Below are 22,680 nucleotides of genomic sequence, written 5' to 3'. Positions count from 1 at the left end.
ATTATAAAGAAATCGGGGGTGGCTCAAGACTTTTTACGCAGTACTGTATGTATAAATCGTCCTACAGTGTTACATTTGAAGTAGAAAGTACTATTTCTGGTAGTACAGCATATACTAGTCATAAGAAGAAGTCAGTATTGAAATTCCATTTCTCATTTCCTTAAATTCACATCATCGCCTTCATGCAGCCGTAAACAGATGTTTATGTACATAACAAGACAAGCAGCATCTAAAAAAAAAAAGGAAAAAAAAAAACTAAAAAAAAATCAGAACATATTTCTATGCAAAGCATCTATCAAGTCTAAACACTGATGAATTTAGATCTTAACTGCATAATTAGGACAGTTCGGCTTCCAGCTGTCATTTGTGTGCTGTGGCAATTTAAATTAGTTATTTTTCAAGCTCGACCATGCAATCGCTGACGGAACACAAGTGTAATTAATTTGGATAAACTCCTTATTTTGTTAGATGAAAACCTTACAAAAGCATTGGATCATTGGATAGTGTTTTAATGTACCATACCTACTGTATCACCACTTTAAACGAAACACCTGTACAGTTGTTTTCTATGTAGTAATCCTATCTGCCAATCATGTGGCAATAGTGCAATGCGTAAAATTATGTACTTATGGGGTTAACGCTTCAGTTGAGGTTTATACATCAATATCAGGGGGAAAAAAATGTTTGTGCTGGTTTGAGTGTTTGACAGTCTGGAATTTGACATACATACACAATCCAGCAAAGATTTTGGTTTTACAAAATGTTGTGGTGATGTTAATTTAGCAATTTTACAGACCATGGGACAACATTGGTTCTATGTTTTTGTTTTGTTTTTTAATTAAGAATGGATTAAATGATGTTGGAACAATGTTAAACAAATGCCCCAACACAAAGTTGCAAAAACAACATTAAGACCAAATGAATACCAAGCCAAAGGCCTGAGTGGGTCTCAAACCCCGGTTGCCGTCTTGGAAGTGCTGGCTGCTTGCCACTGGATCACTAAGGAACAAGCTTTTGATGCTCATAAATTGACTTACATAACTAAGAGCTCCACAAACACCCTATTGCAGCAGAGTAATGTGAGAGCTAGGATGCACCACATGGTAATATTTCAGAAAGAAAATGAAAGAGAAAGTAACATTACAACACTAAGAGATGTGAGACAAGAAATTAAAAACAAAGCTGCTGTATCCGTCTCGATCTCCAATCAGAATTCTAACCCTGTTAGAGACTTAGAAGACCATAAACGAATGTGGTCGAGGTTAAAGTTCGTATTTCATTGCTTTGAGGTTGCATTTGCAAGCTTGCGTTTGGGTCTTTAATTCATCATTATTTCTACATCATTTTGTCAAAGTCGTTTTTAAATGCCCCAAAATTCAACATGATCACAACATACAGTGCAATATAATAATCATTCATTGTTAGGGCTCCTGCTGGGAACAGTCTCTACAAACTGACTAGAGAAAAAAGACTAGGTGACATTCAATTCTGTGTTTTGATATGTTTTTCTGTTCACCACTATTGTAAAGAGTTACAGTAGACGTCCTGTCAAGTAGACGTCAAACAAGCCTGGCCATTCCCCTCTTATGTCTTCCAGCAGCAAGGCTATTGGTTACCGATACAAACCTGATGTCTAGGATTTAGAAACTTCCTTTGGAAAATGTCGAGACATTCTGTGAAATCTCAATACTCTAGATCAAGTTTTGGAAATTCCCAATTCGGCCCTTATGGCACTTACTGTACACAATTTGCCAATAGGCATTATGTTCCTAATTATCATCAAGTTACTGAGATCACGTTCCACAATTTTCCCTATACTCATGTTTCATGAGCTGAATAACTCAAGCTCAAGATTGATGTTTGCATTATTCTATGCATCGTGCTGCTGCTACATGATTGGCTGAATGCGGGAATGAACTTGGGTACAGGTGTTCCTAACAAAAAGCCAGTAAGTGCAATATGGGATACAAATTAATGGTTTAAAAATAAGATATAGAACAGCATTTTGGGATGGATAGATAGATATATGGATAGATAGAGAGAAAGAGAGAGAGAGAGCATTTTTTTGCTCAATACCAATATCTGAGCATCATTGTGCATTATAACATCCAAAACCAGAAACAAGTAGCTGTAACAGAAGCTTATTCTTTAGATTTTACAGAATACCCTTTGTGTGAAATGTTTTACAAATAATAATATTCCACCTTTTCTCCTTTTTAAAATACATATTCATTTTTTTCAAGTTACTGCATCCTATAAATACAAGACACTCACCTAACTAAAGCTAGCTCCCTCTGGTGGTGAAACCAACACAATGTCCTACCATAGGAGGAACCGAAGACCTATAACTATTTCCTGCATTTCCTTTTATTTCTTTTTTTCCTATATTAGTTGTAGGAGAGACATTTCATTTAGTTTAGTAGTTACTCAAGGGTTAAAGTCGAGCGGTGAGTTGAACTCACAGTACAAGGCGGGTTAGGGAAAGAAGGCAAAATGCATACAAGGCTATTGGATCTGACAGGCTGATGAGGAGGTCGCCTGGCAGCACACGCACGTGGGGTTGACTGATTTAGGAGGAATCAGATCGAGATCTTCATCGTCTGGGATTTCGTCTAGGCGGTAGCCGTCTTTCAGCAGCTGGATGTTCAGGTCTTGGTTAATTTGCTGAGGAGGATGCAAGAAGGAGAGTTGGTGTTAGCGATAGATAGATAGATGTGGGAGGGGCTAAAAAAAAGGAAAAAACAAACAGCAACCGCTTTAATTTCACAGATCTAAAAAGGAATAAATTCCACAGAAAGTGATAAATAATAGCGTGGCCCGATGTTTACACTTTGTTTATAAATTTAAACCTGTGATGGGCCTCACAGCTAGAATTACTACAAGATAATGCACATATTATAGAAAATTAATCAATACCAATCAGTTGGCTGTGGTATAAAGAAAAAGGTATAGTGGGAATAATGAGATAGTGTATTTGAAGGGACGTCAGATAAGGGACTTTTGATGAGCAGACAAGTAAAAGGTCAAGGTGGTATGGATGTTGTAATGTGTAAAAGACAATGCTATGGTGCACAGGTACCTGGTCCCTCAGAGATCTCACCTCGGCGGAGGAGTATCCTGACGAGGAGTATCTAGACATGTCAAAATCGTCATCACTGGAAAAAAAGAAAGGATAAGACACCGGATTTTATTCGAGTTGATTTTATTCTGTTGAATAAGTATAGCAACCTACTGTATGTAAGGAATAAACCATGAAGGGGGGCGCTATTATGAGAGTTATGTAATATGGCCTGCCACAATGCATAACTACTGTTAGCACAATAAAAGTAAATTATTTTCATATATCAACAAACTTGAAGTGGCTTAATTTGTTGATTATCCAAGTTTAGGTCTCTCTCGGACAGCTGAAAAAAAAATTCACTTCCAGCAGAGCAATAATTGAAAGCAGAATCTCGTCAATGAAACCTCCAGATCTTTCAGTTTGAGAAGAGATCAGGAGAAACTGATAGATCTAGAGCTTTTTGTGCGTGGGGGAGACTGGAATAAATTTCAAATTCAAATTTACACATGCTAAAATGTAGAGATGAAAAAACAATCGATTCAGTTAATGTATGTTTACTTAATCTTTTTAGTGGCAATTTATGTATTGCATGCCAAAATGTTTTATTTCAAATTTATTTTAATGTAAATATGTTTGCATTTGAGGTGGTAAAATGTTGCACTTCTAGTATACATCTGCAGGGGGTGCACTCTAAACTATTTACACATTGACAGAGAACACAGTATCTTGTGTGGTAGGAGCAAATTTTTAGCTAAATTTGGTTAGAATTGGAACAAAATCTGAAAAACTTTTTATTGCATTTAATATCACAGTTGATTATTGATTATCTTATCATGGTTTGTCTTGGTGTTCCCTTCTTTAAACTTCTTCATCTATCTGTGCACACTACTATCCGATAAAAACATACTGTAGCACAATGGAAACCCTTCCACTGCAAATAAGGGGATTTTTAAAGAGTATTCAAGATTTGATTTCAATCATGGCACAAATGCATCGTGCACACAAGTGCACTATGTGTGTACTGTAGTAGCACCTTTGTGTATAGGAAGAGTTTACCAACGTGTGCAATTTCAATGACCCATGTCAGGGGAAATAAAAAAAAAAAAGTCAGCTTTTGCATTGCTTGCGGTACAGAAATTGTATTAAAGCTGGAAAAAAGATCTGGAATTACTGATCATGATTTTATTACATTTTTTAACATTACAGAAACCTACAATTTATATATCCACTGTACATCAGTAAGGGCTATTCTACACCGATTTTGTTGCAAAATGCATTAATGAGTCATTTTAGTGGGATTGATTTACATCCGTATTCAGAAGAGACATCCCTGCTCCTTCTGTTTTTTCTAATTAAATAAAAATCAAAATAAATGTAATGAGAGCAAGGGAAAGAAAGATAAGTCTGCATTAAGTGCTTTAAAGTGCACAGTCACAATAAGAAGGACATCGGAGATGAGTGACCTGATAATAAATGACTTTACATTAATCAACCCTGAAAATGATTGTTTTCTAATAATTGCACATACTGGTGTGTTTTATTTATGTTATTCCACAATCTTTAAAGGCTTAAAATGTTTTTTGTCTAACATTTTTCTTCCTCTCTTTTCCCATATCAACAATTGAACAGGATTTTTAATTCCTGTTTCTTTTTGGTCTGACTGTAAGTTTCAGTTAAACTTTTTGACCAATCAGAATCAAGAATTTAACAGCACACTGGTGTAGGAGAAATGATCAGGTCAGTCCAAACATGTGTCATCTACTGATATGCAAAACTATAACTGTAACACATTATGTTATTTAAAGCTTGTTGAACTTCTCGAAAAGCACAGCACTTCCTTTTGTTCAGCTTCCTGTTGATTATTAAGGACAGTTAAAGATACAGACACTGAGATGCAGATAAAACTGACGAAACGTCTCGTGTTTTATATGAAGTTTAGAATTTGTATAATTAGCCTCTAGTACACTGAAAACTGTTCATAAAAAGACTTTGGCCAAAAGTAATTATACAGATTCCCACGTGCAACGAGACCATAAATGGATCTTTTGGGTTAATTACTCGGCTTTTATGGATGGAAATTTCTCACGTGGGTTTGCTGCAATTTGCCTTTCAAATAAGTTTTAAATAGAATGAACTTTCAGCCAAAGAGATAAGAACTGAGCGCCGGTAGCTAAGCATGTTATTTTCTCTGTGCTCTGAGTAAAAAAACAAAACAAAACCTTTATTTAAAAATTCTTAAAATCACGGTACCTGTCTGTATCCAGTGCTACCAGGGGCTTCTCGTCAGGACTCTGGTCTAAAGATGAGTATCCTTTATTAGGAACAACCAACCTAAAGGTGAAACAAGAGGTAAATAAAATAGTTTTTGTTTCATCAAAAGTAGAAAAAAACCATCCCTATTGTACTTGTGCTGAAATCTTTAGCTAGATCATTCAGAAACTAATCATTTAGAAATAACTGGTGCACTAAAGAAAAGTAAACGTATTTTCTTAACTCCTTTAGACCATATCAAGGTTCAGATCTATAGGCTTGCTCCATGTGGGTGGAAAAAATAAATAAATAAATATATACAGTATATATACAGTATATATACAGTATATATATATATATATATATATATATATATATATATATATATACACACATACATACATATATACACAGACACACACAAAAATATTTTTATAATTATTAATAATGAACATTTATATCGCACCTTAAGGAGCTATTAAGTCTAACCTGGGACTTGTGATGACATGTCTCATAAATAAATGGGTAAAACTGATGACATTATGCACAGTACGGGGATAAGACTCTTAGCTGCAGTAAAACTTTCAAACGTTTGTAATGTTATAAAAAAGGCAGTACCCCGCTGTGGTGGCACAGAGCCCACTGACATCGTTCCAATGAACATTCAGTAAGTGTAATGCCTGATCCTTAAATATAGATGAATAACTGTGTTAACTGTACACACAATCACTCACAAACACCACTTGCACGTTACAGGAACTTATCTGGGCGTTAGTGCCACATCCCTCGCACAGTCCTGACCTCGCTCCAAGCCATTTCTACAGTTCATGTTTGGGTCATTAAAGAAGCTCCTGGGGGGCCAGCGTTTCAGACGTAAAGCAGGCAGTTCGATCATCACTCCAGCCTAATGAGAAACCTTTCTACCTTGATGGTATTCAAGCACTAGTGAAATACTGGGATAAGTGCATTAGTGTAGCAGGGAAATATATAGAGAAATAAAGGGAGTTTTTCACTCTAAGAAATGTGTTCTGTTATTCTGCACAATCTAAAGTCCAGTTTTGGCTTAAACACCCTTGACACTATAATCCCATTAAATTTCACTTTATTTTACAAAAAAAAAAAAAAAAAAGGATAAATAAACTTACCATATACTCGTTTATCTAAGCAGATTATTAGACCCCATGACTAATGTACAAACCTGAAACCTGACTTTCTCTGCTATAGGACTTGCAGCCAAAGAGCCTACGTGTCATTTTTGGTATCACATTTATACATACGTTTTGATTCAGTACACCTTGGGATAACGAGATATCTAAATAATATCCAAAAGTATGAACCCTCCTGTACATTATAACACAAGAAGTTTCTTTTTACTTAAACTAACAGAAATATAGTTGATAAATATTAACATAAAAAAGGCTACAATGAATCTTTTGAGCTTTTATTTTAATGTATGGTAGGAAATCTAACAGGGTTTGCAAATTAGAACTGTATCTCTAATTGTACCAGAACAAACTGCATTTCTCTCTTTAAAAGCACTATCTATTGAAATCTCTAAAGACGCATAGTTTTTATAGAGGAAAACAATATTACCAAAGCTTTTATATTTCAATCTTTCCAATAACCCAGATACATCCTGACATAATGTATTGCTTAATTTACTTTTTTAAACTCTCGTTTAAACCATCAGTTGAGTTTCTATGAAAGTTTAAGAAGCCATACTTCTCTTTTCCTGCACAGAACAAAGGATCGGTCTAATCTGCAGTCTATGCACTCTCCGAGAGGACTATTATCTTCTGGTCGACACCAGCAGGTTCTCATTCCTTCTAATCCCAGCAGGAGCGTGACACTGACTTGTCTTCTCTCTGCTTTTCATTAGCGCTCACACTTTCTGTTCTCACACTTCAGTATGGTGTTTCGGCTCTACAGCTCTATGATGTGCAACAGGACAGTGGGCTCCATGTTATTTTCTTCCTGCGTATAATAAACTTACCGTGTTCTGGCCATTACGTTGTTTTTCTTAGGCTGCTGATTGACCGGGCTTCCCACGGTTCCATTTTTTGCCGAGCCTTTCCTGGCCAACTCTCTCTGTTTCTCTGCAATCAGAGAGAAAATCCATAAGAGCCTAGATTTGAAACAGTGATAAGCAAGTAGTCGTTATCGTGAGGCATTTTGTAAACAAGTGCAATGATAAAACAGGGTAAAACTACTAAATATGCATCATAAAGATTTATGACTGATCGTATAATATCAACTCACGGGCTGCTGTAATAGCTGTGATAAGCCTCTGCTCATTCAAGCAATTAGTCAATCAAGCAACAGCAACATCATGAACAAAAAGCATGCAGATACAGAGTAAAGTGCTTCGAGGTTATGTTCACACCAAAGATAAGAATGGTGGGGGAAAAATGGAACTGGTGACTAGGCTCCTGATCTAGGTATTTTAGAAACTGCTAGACTGACTGGTGTGGAAAACAAAAAACATCTAGCAAGGCAAAAGAACAGAATGTCTACAGAACCTTGAATAACCACCCATTACAACTGCTCTAAACAGAAAAGCATGTCAGGAAACCTTATCAGACCTTGTAAAACCAGGAATCTAAGTCAGCGCAAATTTAATGAAACTAGTGTTAGAGATAATGTTTTTAAGCATGTTCCATTGTCTGTTTCACTACTTAGCACTAAAATAAGTAAAACAAACTAATCTGTGAGTAATTGGGTCATTCTGGTTTATTAAATGTTAACATATTGTGCTGTAGATGAGGGGAAAACAGAAATTCTATGACATATAGTGATTGTGATCTTTCGTGTATCTCCAAAATAGATATTTTAAATACATGTTTTTTTATTTATTTAAATAAGCTTGCATTTGAGGCTTTAAAATGTTGCAGTTCCTCTGTATTTATATTATAATTTATAAAATTGTGATACTTATAGAATGGCAATACAAATCAAATCGGTACCTAGGTGTCATGATCATAGAGAATCGTGTGCTCCCTGGTGGTTTCCAACCCTTACTATGCTTACATAAATAACTACAGTGGAACCTCGCATTACGAGTAAATCGTTTTACGAGTGTTCCGCAAGATGAGCAAAGATTTTTAATAAAGTTTGACTTGAAAAACGAGCGTTGTTTTAGTTTATGAGCACCGAGTATTATGTATCATGCATGCGCTTCTTGTTTTGACACTGAGCGTCACATCATCACAACTGAGCCAACAGTTTTTTCTATCTCTTGCGGTGCGGAATTGTAGATAATCGTCTCTCCTGCTGGGTGAATACACACACACACACTGTCCTAACGGAATCACTGCTGTAAAGTAAAACAACAAAAAAAAATTAACAAGCTTCTTACCTTTGAAAACAGTCGCGACAGAGCAGAGTTTCTGTGTGTTTGTTTGGGAACCTGAGAGGAGGAGAGGCGGCTGTAAAGCCGAGACCTATCGTCTCCCCAGCTGGGTCTTAGTGCTTGCAGAGTGTGCGTGTGTGTTTGTGTGCGTGTGTGTCTGTGTAGGGCAGAGAGTGTGTGTGTTTGTTTGGAAACCTGAAAGGAGGGGGGAAGGCGGGAGTGTGTGTGTGTGTGTGTGTGTTTGTATGTGTGTGTGTTCATTCACTTACACCAACACACCCACAGGCTGGTTAATTTGTTTTTTTTTGTTGTTGTTGTTGTTGTTTTACTTTACAGCAGTGATTCCGTTAGTATGCGCTTATGCAAGTGTGACTAGCGATCTTCCTTGCTAATTTTTAAACGGTTTTAAAAACAATCTCTCCGTTAATGTGTGTGTGTGTGTGTGTGTGTGTGTGTGTGTGTGTGTGCATGCACTTTATACACACACACACACACACACACACACACACACACACACACACACACACACACAGCGCCTGCGTGCGCAAACAAAAACACTTATCTGTCGGGATTTATTTTTAAGTTTTTTTTAAGGTAAACTGCAGGTAAAGTTTTTTTATTTTTACTTTATATTTTGTGTTAATTATTTTTATGTTTTTTTTTTTTTTTTTGGGCTGTAGAACGAATAATTTGAGTTTCTATTATTTCCTATAAGAAAATTTGGTTTACGAGTGTTTTGGAATACGAGCCCACTTCCGGAACGATTTATGCTCGAGACCACAGAAGCTCCTAATTAGTGTTCTTGCTTCACACTGTGTGCGCCATCAGCAAATTTATAATACTGTTATAGTGGCCTGTTGTGTCCAGAGCACTCTGACATGCAATATTTTACACGTCAATGGCTTAATACATGGACCAAAACTCACCGATTTTCACTTGCAGTGGCGAAGGCTTGTAGTTGATGGGCACAGATTCGGCTTCTCTTGTTTTTGAGTCAGCTTCTAATGTGGATGTTGCTGCTGGGTCCTAGAAACATAATGTCAAACAAAAACAGAAATAATAAATTAATGATAAAATTAAATAATCAATCAATGTTGAAATATTCGATACACTATACTGCTATTATAAAGGATTCAGATGGTGGATCTAATGTTGATATTGTTCATGCAGAAAGTGTTCAAGTCAAACTAGGACTTTTTATTGTGCGTTCATTCGCATTATTGTTAAGTTAATTACAGTACAGTGACTTCATGGCATAAAGAAGTCAGACTGAAACAACAACAGTATCTTCTACAGTGATTAGGAATATAACAGATCACGTATTTTCCAAATACCAAAAAGTAAAAATCTTGCAATTATCTCAAAGAAACAAAGATGCAGCAATAGTAAGACTGTGCATAAACAGTACAGAGGCTCCAGAGGGTGTCTAGACGGGCTGGGAGTGTTGATTAAGCTGATGTTAGTCCACTTACACAGGATGACTCAGCAGTCTTCTAAAACCATTTTAATCTTCCTTTCAGTGCCTGTCCCACTTTAACCGCCCAGTGAGTAAGGACTAAGAGAAATGTAAAAGACAGAACATTTCGATACGGCTAATTGTTCACATGGAAGTTGATCCAGTGAGATCCAGTGTGTTTATATGCTTAAAGGGTTTAACTAGAATGCTACTTTTTGACGTTTTAATCTGCTGGAAATATAAGAAATATAAGCTTTTTTCCAATAAAATGTGCATTCTGCAGGATTCTGCAGTTGGTTAGATGCTTTACTGAATGTGAAACATGAGCCAATTAGTGACCCAGACAGAATCAGCCAGAGACCCAGTGGTAGAAGGTCTGAAGTAAAGACGGAGTTGTTTTGGCTGAGCTTGCTTATTAGGAATGAAAGTAAAACTTCCTATGAGGGAACTCGTCACTTTACCTAATGTTACCCCTACATGGGGTAAACATGTGCAAAGAAAATATATTCACTCCAAAAAGGGAGAAATTATCAGATTAAGTGTTCACAAGTATGAATTAAATAGATTATGTCTCCCCCCCCCATCCGATCAGGCTGGGCTGGGACATACTGTTCTGATTGAGTGCCCAAGAACGGAGACCAAGAGCGATATGAACGCTGGCCAGCAGGGGAGTGGGGAGGGGGGAGACATCGTTTCTGAGCAAGGTACGAATCAACCGTGCCTAATGTGAAAACGTCCTGAGCCTTCCATACAGCTACTTAATGAGAGGTTTCCAGTACTTATGTATGTATTATTATTATTATTTATTTAATTTTTTTGGGGTGCAAATAATAAACATAATAAACTCTAAAAGCGATTAGAAAAACTAACATTTTCGCAGTTACTACAGTGCCTACTACTAGACTAATCGTTTGTACTAGCAGCTAGCAGATTTGTAAGATAGCGTCATAGGTCACCTTACACTAAGTTTGGATACAGTGAATAAAGCTCTAAAAAAAATAGCGATTCGGTTTGCAGTTCATTCATGTGGCAAATTCATTAATATCAACAATGATTCCTAAAAAAATTTTTCAAAGTATTTTTTAAATACCCCTATCCCACCTACGCTGTTTCGCGCGGTGGCCGTAAGTATGGTTCATCATGATTCACCGCGAGTTTTGCCGATGTGATTAGATTTCCATCTTTCTGAGCGTCGGTCCTCGCATAGTCCAACCGCATAGGTGAGATAGGGGTATAACGGCAGAAATAACCAAGGGGGGAGGGTTATGAGGGACTGGGGTTGTGACACACAAACACTAACGGATTGGGAATGACTGCTGTCTGGCTCACTGATTACATAAATTGTCTGAATAATGGATTAAAATTTTGAAAATATAACTAAATGACTGAGTATTTAAATGGCGCACCCAACGCGTGAGATTACTCGTTACATCAAAAAAAGTAATCCAAGTGCTCTAACACGTTACACCCAACACATCCCTAGAGACTTAGGGAACAGGGAGGCGGGTTACACCCTGGACCGAGTTCCCAATACATCGTAGGAAACACGAGGCCGGATTCGAACCCGGACCCTGGGTAGTGGTTTTGTGATGTCTGTTCACTAGCATGATGACGTACACTGCACTTACGTTATATAGTTATCACATTATATTATGTGGGTATTGGAGTATTTTTTGAGCCTGAGCATTTTCTGAGCAAATCTTTGCTATGTTCTTTTGAATGTACAACATCACAGTCTGCCAATCTTTACCTCCTACCTCTATTCCCACACTGCACCAATCAAAACCAGTCAGCTTGTAACGGTCAAGATTTAAAAACTTATAGCCAGCAATAACAAATGAGCTTACTGGACAAAACATGTCCATGTTTAAACAAACGAATGACTTTATATAAAAGAGAACAATTGAATGTAGACACAATAACAAAGTTGCAAGGTCTAGTTTGATCATCCTTAAACTAAGCTTGTTCAGTGCTTGTTTTAGTGAAGTTTTTAAACAAGATGTAATTAATCTATTATGTAGCTTAATTTTTTCGTAGAGAAAATGTTTAAACTTAAATACTTGCTGCTAAATGCAGCATGTTCTCTACTTTTGTTCTCTAGATTGCCAAAAATAAAAAAGGGAGACTTCCTAATGCCATAGTTACCACCTAGTATTTCCTCTAGAAAACCATGCCAGCTTTTTGTTTACTCTGTAAGGTTTGGGTCCTTGTAGAAAATGGGAAGCAAACAGAGGACATCTGTTCGAGAGAAACAGAGGAAGAGAGAGAGAGCGTGCAAGGGAGCGAGTAATATTCTCTGCCAACAGAGCTCTTATTATGAGCACAAGCCTGGCCTTATTACAGGAGGCCACGAGGCACCGTGGGTAAATGCCACAGACCAATCAGAGAGGAGCAGGGTGCTCACAGCATATAACCACGCTATCCGTAGTAGCTGTCAGACCGTGTTTACTTTCTGACTAAGGTTCCTAAGTGGAACACAGAACCCGAAACAAAGCTGGGCATTATCGCTAATTCAATGTGCGACCTTGTCTTCAAAAACCCCCCAAGCCAGTGATGTAGAGCGCAATGAAGAGGCTCATACAAGACCGAGCTGAGGTAAAGAACGGTCACATGACCAGAACCACTTTAACAGTGGTCATTGTTCATCAAATAAGGGTAATTTATGTTTTGTTTTGGTCATCCCCCCCACACACACAAAATCATAGGCTAGTCTATAAATATCACACAAATGTTGCTGTAAGAGGAGTACAAAAAAAGGTAGTCATTTTTTTTTTTAATCTGGTAACAAATATAAAAGAACAGGAATGTACTAGATAGAAATGCATTTCAAGGAACCTCACTGCTTTCAATCGAAAAAAACGATTAGACGCACAATGCTGCAGAATGAAAACAACTATCCGCAGCACAGCTTCGTATTCAGCATTCACCTCTGGCCTTGAAATGAACGCACGCCTACACTAAAAATGTGCTGAGGTAATGAAGGTAATTGAGATAAAATGTCTCCAATGCAGGCTGGCACAATTCTGTTGCCTGACAGTGGTTAATGTAAAAGTGGTAATGTATAGTTACTGGAGGAGGTGCAAAGCTAAGCAAGTCAAATAATGCATAAACACAGAAGTCACAAGTGTGTCTTTAGCGCTGGACATTTAGATCGGTCTCCAGTGTGTGTGTGTGTGTGTGTGTATGTATGTATGCGTAAAAATAAAACATAAGAAAGAACTCCCTGCTTTCAAACTTTTTTTTTTTTTATTATTAGCCAGGCCTTAAATAAGCCACTGAGATTTCCCCCTAATGTGACATCATATAAGCAGATCTCATCCCGCGGGTTGTTGCTTACTGTAGCTGTGCTGTTTTTGTTTACCGGAGGGGGCTTTGCTCAGCATTAGCTCATTTACATTAAAACGTCTTACAATCTAACAGTATTTCAGCTTTAGTGTTAACAGACACACATCTAAGACCTGTTTTAACTTGGTAAAGAAATAGAAAATATGGGACCTTTAACACACCATGATCTCTTACATAAGAAAGTATCTCTAACCCATCCACATTATTTATACGCATAGGCTACATAGTTCTCTTTAATCTCCATTCATGACAAATGAATGTTAGCCTAGATCAAAAATGTTAGCCTAGATAACATGGTAGAGTTCAAATTTCAACTGCAGCATGTGTCATAATAATTACAATGTCATATTTTATTACAAGGTTATTAAATGTACTAAATTATATAAATTTGATGAAGTAAATACAATAGCTTCATCATTTATGATATTTTTAACAGGACTTTAGTCTTTAAATTTAATAAAAGTTACCTACCCAACACTGCAGACAACGAACAACTGTGGCATTGTAGGGAATTCACGAGTTGTTAACTATTTTTGTAACTAATTTCTTACTTACTGTACTTGTCTTGTCAACGACATCATCGGTGAGCTCATGTATTCGGAAAAGGGCAAACAGCACCCATAGGTTTTCTGTTGTGCTTCAAGCTTATTATACATTTGAGTACAATTACAGCTGCCACTTTCTATTCAATTTAAATTAACTTACTAAATTATTTAACTAGCACCTCTAAATATTTTCATCATCTTTGGGAGCACAGATATTCCTATGCAACCAAATGCATCCCAAATTCTATTAATTCAGCCTTTAAAACAACTTAGCAGCTTATAACTAAAACCACACAATGTTCCTTCTGACCATTTGGGGAAAAACCAGGACAGTACTGAGCTTTGTTTTAAGAAGCACGTGCATGCACGGCAGTGATGCGTGGTCCCAGAGGACCACTTCCTGTCTAGGCGTGCCATTTGGACTCCAGACAAAGTTGAGCCAACTCTCAAACTGCTTCAGTACACGTCCATAAGTGATAAAGCAGGGAATGCTGGGTCAAGCCTGCAAATGCCATTATTACACACCAAGTGCAGTCTGAGATGATGAACAAGTGTCTACTGTATGTTCTTTTAGAAACAGATGAGTGTACAGACAGTGTGCGCTGATTTATACTGGCAACACATGGAATGATAAATAATTCAGCTGGACTGACAGCTGGGAAAAAGATCACGCTGTGCGTAATCTTAACATCAACCCAACAAAACTGACACCAATGAATCTTTCAAGTACAAGTTATGGTTTTATTTATTTTTTATTATTATTATTTCTAACTCATGGAAAAATTATGCACAGGTAAGTTTTATATTGCTAATATTTTATATATATATATATATATATATATATATATATATATATATATATATATATATATATATATGTATAAATAAAAAAAACATACAGACAAATTTACGTCTATTCCAAACCCCAACAAGAGAAGAATAAGTAGTAGGAATGGAAATTACCAGATACCACCTGATTCGATATTATCACAATACCTTGGTGCTGATTCGATTTATATTGCGATTTTTCTTTTTTTTTTGTTCTTCTTGTATTAGTGAATTAAATATTGCATATATGAATATTTAGTTTATAGAAAGAAAATGTCAGAGATAATAAATATGGAGAAAATTCATCAACAATTATATGAGAGAATTCAGCAATGCTGTGGTGAAACTTATAACTAGGGGGAGATAATTACACTTATAGTTAATGACAATAATTCTATTGTAATTTTTTAATATCAAACACATAATATAAACTTGCAGTCTTAAAACAAGATAAACAGAATTTTTCTTTAATACATATTACTAAAGAACTAAATTATAGGCTTAATTTTTTGGTTTTTTTTTTTTTGCTGTAGATTACAATTTTCAAAATTCTCGCCTTTAAATTACACATAATATCCTTTAGTTACACATAATAACTTTAAATTAATCCAATTAACAGTAAGTCCCTGACTTACGAACGAGTTCCATTCCAGGAGTACGTTCGTAAGCCGGATTTGTTCGTAAATCCGACAAAGTGAATCTTATGCACCATTGACACAAATATACTGTACAATTTAAAGCCTAAAAATAACCAAACATGGTTATTTTGGTTCAGCATTATACTCGCGTAAGACTGCGCCTTTCAACTTCTATTGTGTTTACTATTAAGAGCTCTCAGAGCTGTATTAAGACTGTGAACTTGTTTAAAGCACAGCTAATTTCTATCATCGTGCTCCCGAACTGATTAACTGAAACCGGTGAGGCCAACTCATTTCATTCACACACACACACACACACACACACACATACAATATACCGGACTTTGGACATTTTATACATTCACTTACACACTGAAAATATTGTATACATTCGTTTGCATCTCTAAATGTTTGTAGATCTGTGGTCCATTCTGTGGAAAACCGTAACTTAAATATTCGTAAGTCGAGGACTAACTGTATATTATTTAGTTTAATCTAAAACACTTCCTATTCATTACCATATGACATACACGTCACTCACTTGAGTTAGCTGCCTAGAATGTTGCTAACAAAATACGAACATGAGTGCATCCAGTTTCCCACTTCTTCTGTAAAATGCACCGAGGTTGGAAATCAGATTATTCCAACTGGTGAATCTGCCAGTACTACTTCCAAGTGTTAGGAAACATAAAAAAGATATACATTTACATTTCTTAAGCTCTCTAAACCAAGCCAACATAATTATCTTTACAAACTGAGTGTCTCACCGGGCAGATATTCAACCCAAACTCTTAGCTAATCCAAAAACTAAACGGTGTTTAAACCCAATGCTTATTGCCCTTCTTGGTCCGTTACCATGTAAGCAAGTCCCATTGTGAGCTTTGTCTCTTCTCCATGTGTGCTTATAGCTGACCCAGCTGGACAGCACAAGAGATCACTCAGATAAGGTTAAGGTGATGTATTACTTAATAAGCGCTGTTTTGGTGTAGCCATAACAAACCGGTCCCATGGTGGTTCGATAAGAACCAACATAAAGCAAAGTTAATGATGGAATTCAAAAATTTATTGTTTTGTAATACCAGCATGTGCAAAAGTGTTTTATTCTTCTTATACCGCATACATTTATAGCTACCTTTAAAGCTGGGAGTGGAACTTCAAGGAATTAAGTTACTTCCGGTAATCACTTAAAAAAATTTGTTCCCTCCTATAGAATATCAAACATCAAACCAAACCTTATAGCCGAATACTCTCAATACATGTTGTTCTAGAAAACAAAATCAACACCTTCTGTCCAATTAGATTCCAGAATTCATCAGTCACAATAATGAAGAGACAACAATACTTTCAGCCATTGAGCCACAACCCATTTTAATGTCTATGCTCAATAGCCTTAAATCTGGAATTAGCATGAGAAAAGTGTGTCGCGGGGTAACAGCTGGCTCTCTGAATAGTGGGACTGGATAAAAGAGAGAAGCAACATCACCCCAGGCTGTGTCACCTCATCCCAGCTCCATTTCAATGAGCAAATGTCCAGCTGAGCTCAACACACTACATAAACTCGTGTCAAGTGAACAGACTATAAGATCGATCGCTATGGAAGTGGAGAGATTGGGTGAAGTGGATTGAGCTGATTTGAGACATAACAAACTGTGTTTAGTCTGCTTAGCCTTTTAGGTCAATAACTCACTGACTCGCTCATCTTCTATACCACTTTATCCTGTATTCAGGTTCACAGGGACCTGAAGCTTATCCCAGGAGGCTTAGGGCATGAGGCGGTGTACACCCTGGACAGGGTGCCAATCCATCGCAGGGCACACACACATACACTCACTTTTTTTAGGAAATTACTCTAAGAAGAAACTGAATCGTACTGTGTATCCATTTGCTTCTACGTGGATCATAATAAAAGATACCTACGTAATAAATGCATCATTGTGTTTGTCTTATTTATTAATACTCTTACAAAATAAAATATATTCATTAGAATGTAAACAAAATAAAAGACATCTAATTAAACATTAATGTAATGTTAATATAGAGGATTGCCAGGTCTTAGCAAAACATTTGGTGTAAAAAAAAATAAAAAAATTAAAAAATTAAGTGATTTACAATGTGTTAAATATAATGTTTGAAAAAGAGAGAGATTATTAGTTATTAGCATCAGATAGTACGCTAGTGTACTACTGATTTGAAACAATTTCAGACAAAGGACTGTAAAAAATGTACTATCTATAAAATCTATTTGGGGTTTTCACATGTGTGTTTGGCCAAGCTTGATGTAACATATGGGCTTTGTTTATTTTTTTGAAATTTTAATGGAAAACCAATATTATAATGAACGTTTTTATTCGACCTTGAAAAGGAATTTTGTTCCTCTCAAAATCCACCATATGGCGCTGTACATTTTTTAAAACGCACTTATAAGTGTGCAGTTGAAATCTACTTTAATGATCTCACACTTTCATTCTATGCACTTTACAAAATTTTTTTACTTCATTACAAAATTCAACAGATGACATTGTACGTTTTTTAAAATGTGTGCAATTAAATTCCACACAAATGAAGTCGCTGGCACATCTAGTGTACTATATGTATTTTATCACAAATAACCTACTTAACCTAGCATGTAGATCATTCAACATAATGCCCCATAATTATATTACAGTCAGTTCCGACTGAGTAATCGGCGAGTACTGAAATGCAAATACTCGTTTTCCAAAAAAGTGGTATCAGTGCATCCCTATATGGAACTGTTGTCTAAGAGCAATATCACAATCTAGGTGAGGCTGCACCCTCACATCACTTGCGATGCTGATATCCAGCACAACAGCACTTTTTTTCATGTAATATTCCTTAAATATTAAATGACAGGATTTAATACAATATACTTTACACCCCTTACATTTTCCTTCTCACTAATTACAGTTTAAATAATATTAGGCCTGATCTATAGTCTTCACCCTCAATCAGCAAAAATGAAATCTATTTTACAATTCAGCAGCACTGGCAATTTCAATCTGATTAAAAAGTTTTTGAAGTGGTGTGATGAATTACTCTATGTAAGTCAGCAGATATTTTAATATCTGTAATGTAATAATGTAATTACTTTCATCTTTAATTAATTATTTTTTTTTCACACTTCAGCACAGGATAAGCCTTTTAACTGTGCAAAAAAATCATTCTTAATGCTGGAACAATGCAAAGCTCAGGGCTGGAGTGATCCGACTGGAGCGTTTTGTACTGCAGGTTCGTTTCCCAATAACAGGTTTTTATCATCAGATGAACTGGATTCTAATCAATAGTTTAAAGTTTGTTGTATGATCTGTCCTAAGCAGCTATATTTTTTACAGCTTAGTATGAAAAAATCTACTTAAAGTGTTTAATAAACATTAAAATAATTACACAACATGTCACATACAAACTGATAATCTTTCTATCACCGCCAAGCTTCTGCTCCGCACTCCAGTCCAGTAGGTGGTGGAAATTCATTAATATAATTAATCCAAAAGATAAAGAATCGATACTATTGCAAAATAAGAGTATTTTTTTAAGTACTTTTAAAAAGATGGAAGTGGTTTGTAATTTCTGTAAAAGTTATGCTTTTTAAAGGAATTCGTTGGTTTAAGACTATTTAACAGTTGAAAGTTTACCAGTTGAAAACTGACCCATCGATTAAATGAACTAAAACAACCAACAAAAGATTATTTAAATTTCATAAGCGGTACAATCATACAAATTGTTATGTCTTACAGTGTACAGCTGTAATATCTGTTGTCCAACCTGAAGGTTTTGTCGTAACACATCAACTTGGACTTCAACAAGTGACGTCAAATCTCTATGGTTAACTAGCAACTAAAGCATTCTGAGCATTGTAATAATTTACTTACTTACACCTGCCAGTAGGTAAGATTAGTGAGTCATTTTTAAATATGGCTGTGTAGCAGGCAACTAAATCAGTTGGACATCTGGATGTTTTTGAACCCAGAACACCACTAAAATAGAATTCTGAAATGTCAAGGAAATGATTAACAAACACCGACAATCAGCTTTCAAAATTTTGTCCTGACATAATTTTGTACTTTTGTTGGCATGTCCTACAGTAGTTTATCTTTAATTTTGGGGAACAGGTCTGTCTGTATAAAGTAACCTCATCATTTAAAATCAGGATTTCAATAATTAAAAAAAGAATCAAAGAAGAAACTCGGTTATCTTTTTTATATGATCTACAAAAAATGCTGACGTAACAACTTTGGGTTAAACATCTGACTATATGTAAAATATAGTAGATATTTCATGAGACAAAAAAACCTACATACCTAAATAACCTAGTGTATAATGGCTGACTCATAGAAGTGGATGTTTCACATATTAGTCATAAATTAGGAAGACTTATTGAGATATTTTCACTAAAGATAGAGAAAATGTGTAATGAATGTGCAATTCATGTATTGCTAGTTTTGAAAGAATAGTTTTATTAGGAATAGATTTTCAAATTGTATATAGCTGCATTTGAGGTGGTAAAATGTTGCAGTAAAAAGTGAGCTGCCCAAGTATAATGATGGCCACCCAAATATATTTGCCCACCAACTAACTTCATGTGCTCCATCACTGCATCTCCTATCTGGTCTTCCTCTATACCTCCTGCCTGGCAGTTCCAACCTCAGCATCCTTCTACCGATATGCTCACAATCTCTCCTCTTAACATGTCCAAACCATCTCAATCTGACCTCTCTGACTTTATCTCCAAAACATCTGGGTTGTCCCTCTGATGAACTCATTCTTGATCCCATCTATTTAACCCTTTTAGGATAAAACGTTTCATTACTTGTAAAACCTGCAAATTTGTCTGCTAGAAGAATATGGGAATGACGTCACAAAAATGTAGAACATACAAAATGCATTATTATTATTAATGCATATTATATTTTAGTTACAGAAACAACTGAAAACAACCATAACAAATGATCATATAAATCTGTGCTATGTCATTGCCTGTGCCACTCATTTGTTGTAATTATTTTTTTCTCAGTCATGTTTGCATAGTTGGTTAAAATGAAATAAAGATCAGTTAATTATATTGCCTAGGTTGTGCTAAAAAAAACTGTCACTCTGTACAATTGTGCAATTCTGACCTTTTTTTCAAATAAATAAAATAGTGATGCAAAAATTGGTAAAAAATGTTTTTAAGGGCTATGTGCTCTGACAAACAGTTTTTTTCCCCATTTGTCTTATTCTTCACTGTAATCGGGTAGATGGAGGGGAGGGTTTGTAGGGGTAGGGTTAGGGTTATGTGGCTCAGGTGGCTAAGGTTTTAAGTTGTTGATCCTGGGTTGCCACACCCCATAATACCCAACCACTGGATGCATTGCTGGTCCCAAGCCCAGTTAGAAAATAGGAGGGTTGAGCCAAAAAGGCCATCCGGTGTAAAAACCGGTACAAAACAGTCGCTGTGGCAACCTCTTGATGGCAGCAGCCGAAATAAAGTATCAATTAAATCTCAATATTGTGTTAAAGGACATGTGTTGGTTGTGTGCTGGCAGGTAATGCCATCTGGTTCCCATGGCTACCACCGAAAGTATATTTCACACCTGTAGGAACCACTGAAATCGCAATGAGGGGGAGAACCTGGGTATCGTGATCCCTAGTGATTCCCATCTTTAGTACAATCTATAGTACTATCAGAATAAAGGGCAGGACAACATGCTCTTAGTTTTCATTAGGGGGATGGAAGTTATTTAGGTAGTTGTAAAGATGACTTCATGGTTAAAAAAAAAGTGTAATAATTGTGAACATTCTGTAATATCAATGGGGAAAACACTGGCCTTAGCTCTTCATCATCTGTAAACAATACAAATGAGTAACACTCCTCCTCATCAGTCTATTCACCAGTTCAGCCTTGTTTTCCCCCACATGTCTAGAGATTCCCAGCTACGGAGAATGTTCGAGAATGTTCGAGAATGTTCCTGACTTCACACCCAGTCTCGGTGTTTCTGCTGAACTCAGAGCTCCGGCTGTGATGCTGCATTAGTGCTAGCGGTAGCGCTACTCACCAGCGGCTGCGTCTCCGAGCTCACCGGCGGGACCTGGAATCTGTCGATTTCTTCCATCATTTTCCCAACACGATGGTCTTCTCACACACTATATCTCCACGGTTTAATCTGAGCTCGTAACCGGAAAACCGCATTTAATCACGCCGAGGTATCCGGAGCCGCTTCGGTTTGTTGTCAGCTATCTAACGGGTCCCGCTGCTCAGAGTCAGAGGTGACTCAACGTCAACGGTATTCACCCGTATTCCGAGGAAAATCCCGCCTCCTGCTCTAGGATTGTTCCTTTCCTGCCCAGTCACTCCCCAATCAGCCAATCAGATACGAGATAGACATTACAGCATATTCCTAACCAATCCAAAATGCTGCAGCCGGGATTTGCAGGAATACGGGTGGAGAGGAATAGAGTAACGTCAACATTTCACTTCCGGATACACAAACGACGCCCGTCTCGACGTGTTAATAAATAATTCATGAGGACACGCCCAGAAGGTTCTGTGTGTAAAATAGATGGGAGGATTGTTGTTGTTGTTGTTGTTCTGTTTATGTTTGCACTCATTTATTCAAGTATCTCAGAGCTAATGTACAGTACATGATCATGCAGGAGTATTAAATAACAACATGCATACATCAATAAAGACATAAACAAAAACAAGCAAATAGATAGGCAGACATATATATAGATAGACAGATTTTTTTCTTTGTATATGTTTTTTAAATTCCACACAATCTAGCAGAGCCACACTATCTATAGTGGTTAGCGCTGTGACCAGAATCTGGGTCCGATTCCTGCCTCGGGTTTGAATGGAGTTTGCATGTCCTCCACATTCTTTGGGGGGTTTAGTGGGGGGGGGGGGGAGGGTTCCTCCGGATCCTTTGGTTTACTCCCACATTGCCCATAGTGTGTGAATGTGTGTGCCCTGCGATGGATTGATATCTCGTCCAGGGTGTACCCCACCTTGTGCCCCAAGTCTGCTGATATAGACTTCAGGCCTCTTGCGACCCTGTTTACAGGATAAGTGTATACAGTATACAGAGTGGGTGAGAGTGAGACAGATAGATAGACACCATGGCGAAGTGGTTAGCACTGTCGCCTTGCACCTCCAAGACTAGGGTTCGATTCCCACCTCGATTCTGTGTGCATGGAGTTTTCATGTTCTCTTC

General features: G+C 36.8%; 1 protein-coding gene across 2 annotated transcripts; it reads right to left on the bottom strand.

Moving 5' to 3' along the window:
• Nucleotides 1-493: 493 nt before the first annotated feature.
• On the bottom strand, nt 494-21,733 carry fam219aa (family with sequence similarity 219 member Aa). Of its 2 annotated transcripts, none has more exons than XM_053479237.1 (6): nt 21,523-21,733; nt 9,587-9,686; nt 7,305-7,407; nt 5,312-5,392; nt 3,080-3,155; nt 494-2,664 (listed from the first exon to the last, which is right to left on the bottom strand). In XM_053479237.1, exons 1-6 carry the CDS (start codon nt 21,580-21,582, stop codon nt 2,506-2,508), a joined length of 579 nt encoding a protein of 192 aa, XP_053335212.1. In that variant the 5' UTR covers nt 21,583-21,733; the 3' UTR covers nt 494-2,505. The 2 variants fall into 2 exon arrangements, with proteins under 2 accessions (XP_053335212.1, XP_053335213.1); XM_053479238.1 differs by having other exon boundaries at nt 3,101-3,155.
• Nucleotides 21,734-22,680: the final 947 nt, after the last annotated feature.

The sequence above is a fragment of the Clarias gariepinus genome, chromosome 19 (genome assembly GCF_024256425.1).
Source record: "Clarias gariepinus isolate MV-2021 ecotype Netherlands chromosome 19, CGAR_prim_01v2, whole genome shotgun sequence".
NCBI classification, from domain to species: Eukaryota; Metazoa; Chordata; class Actinopteri; order Siluriformes; family Clariidae; genus Clarias; species Clarias gariepinus.
Note: the sequence above shows the minus strand (reverse complement) of the source record. Positions and strands in the feature narration are given on the sequence as shown.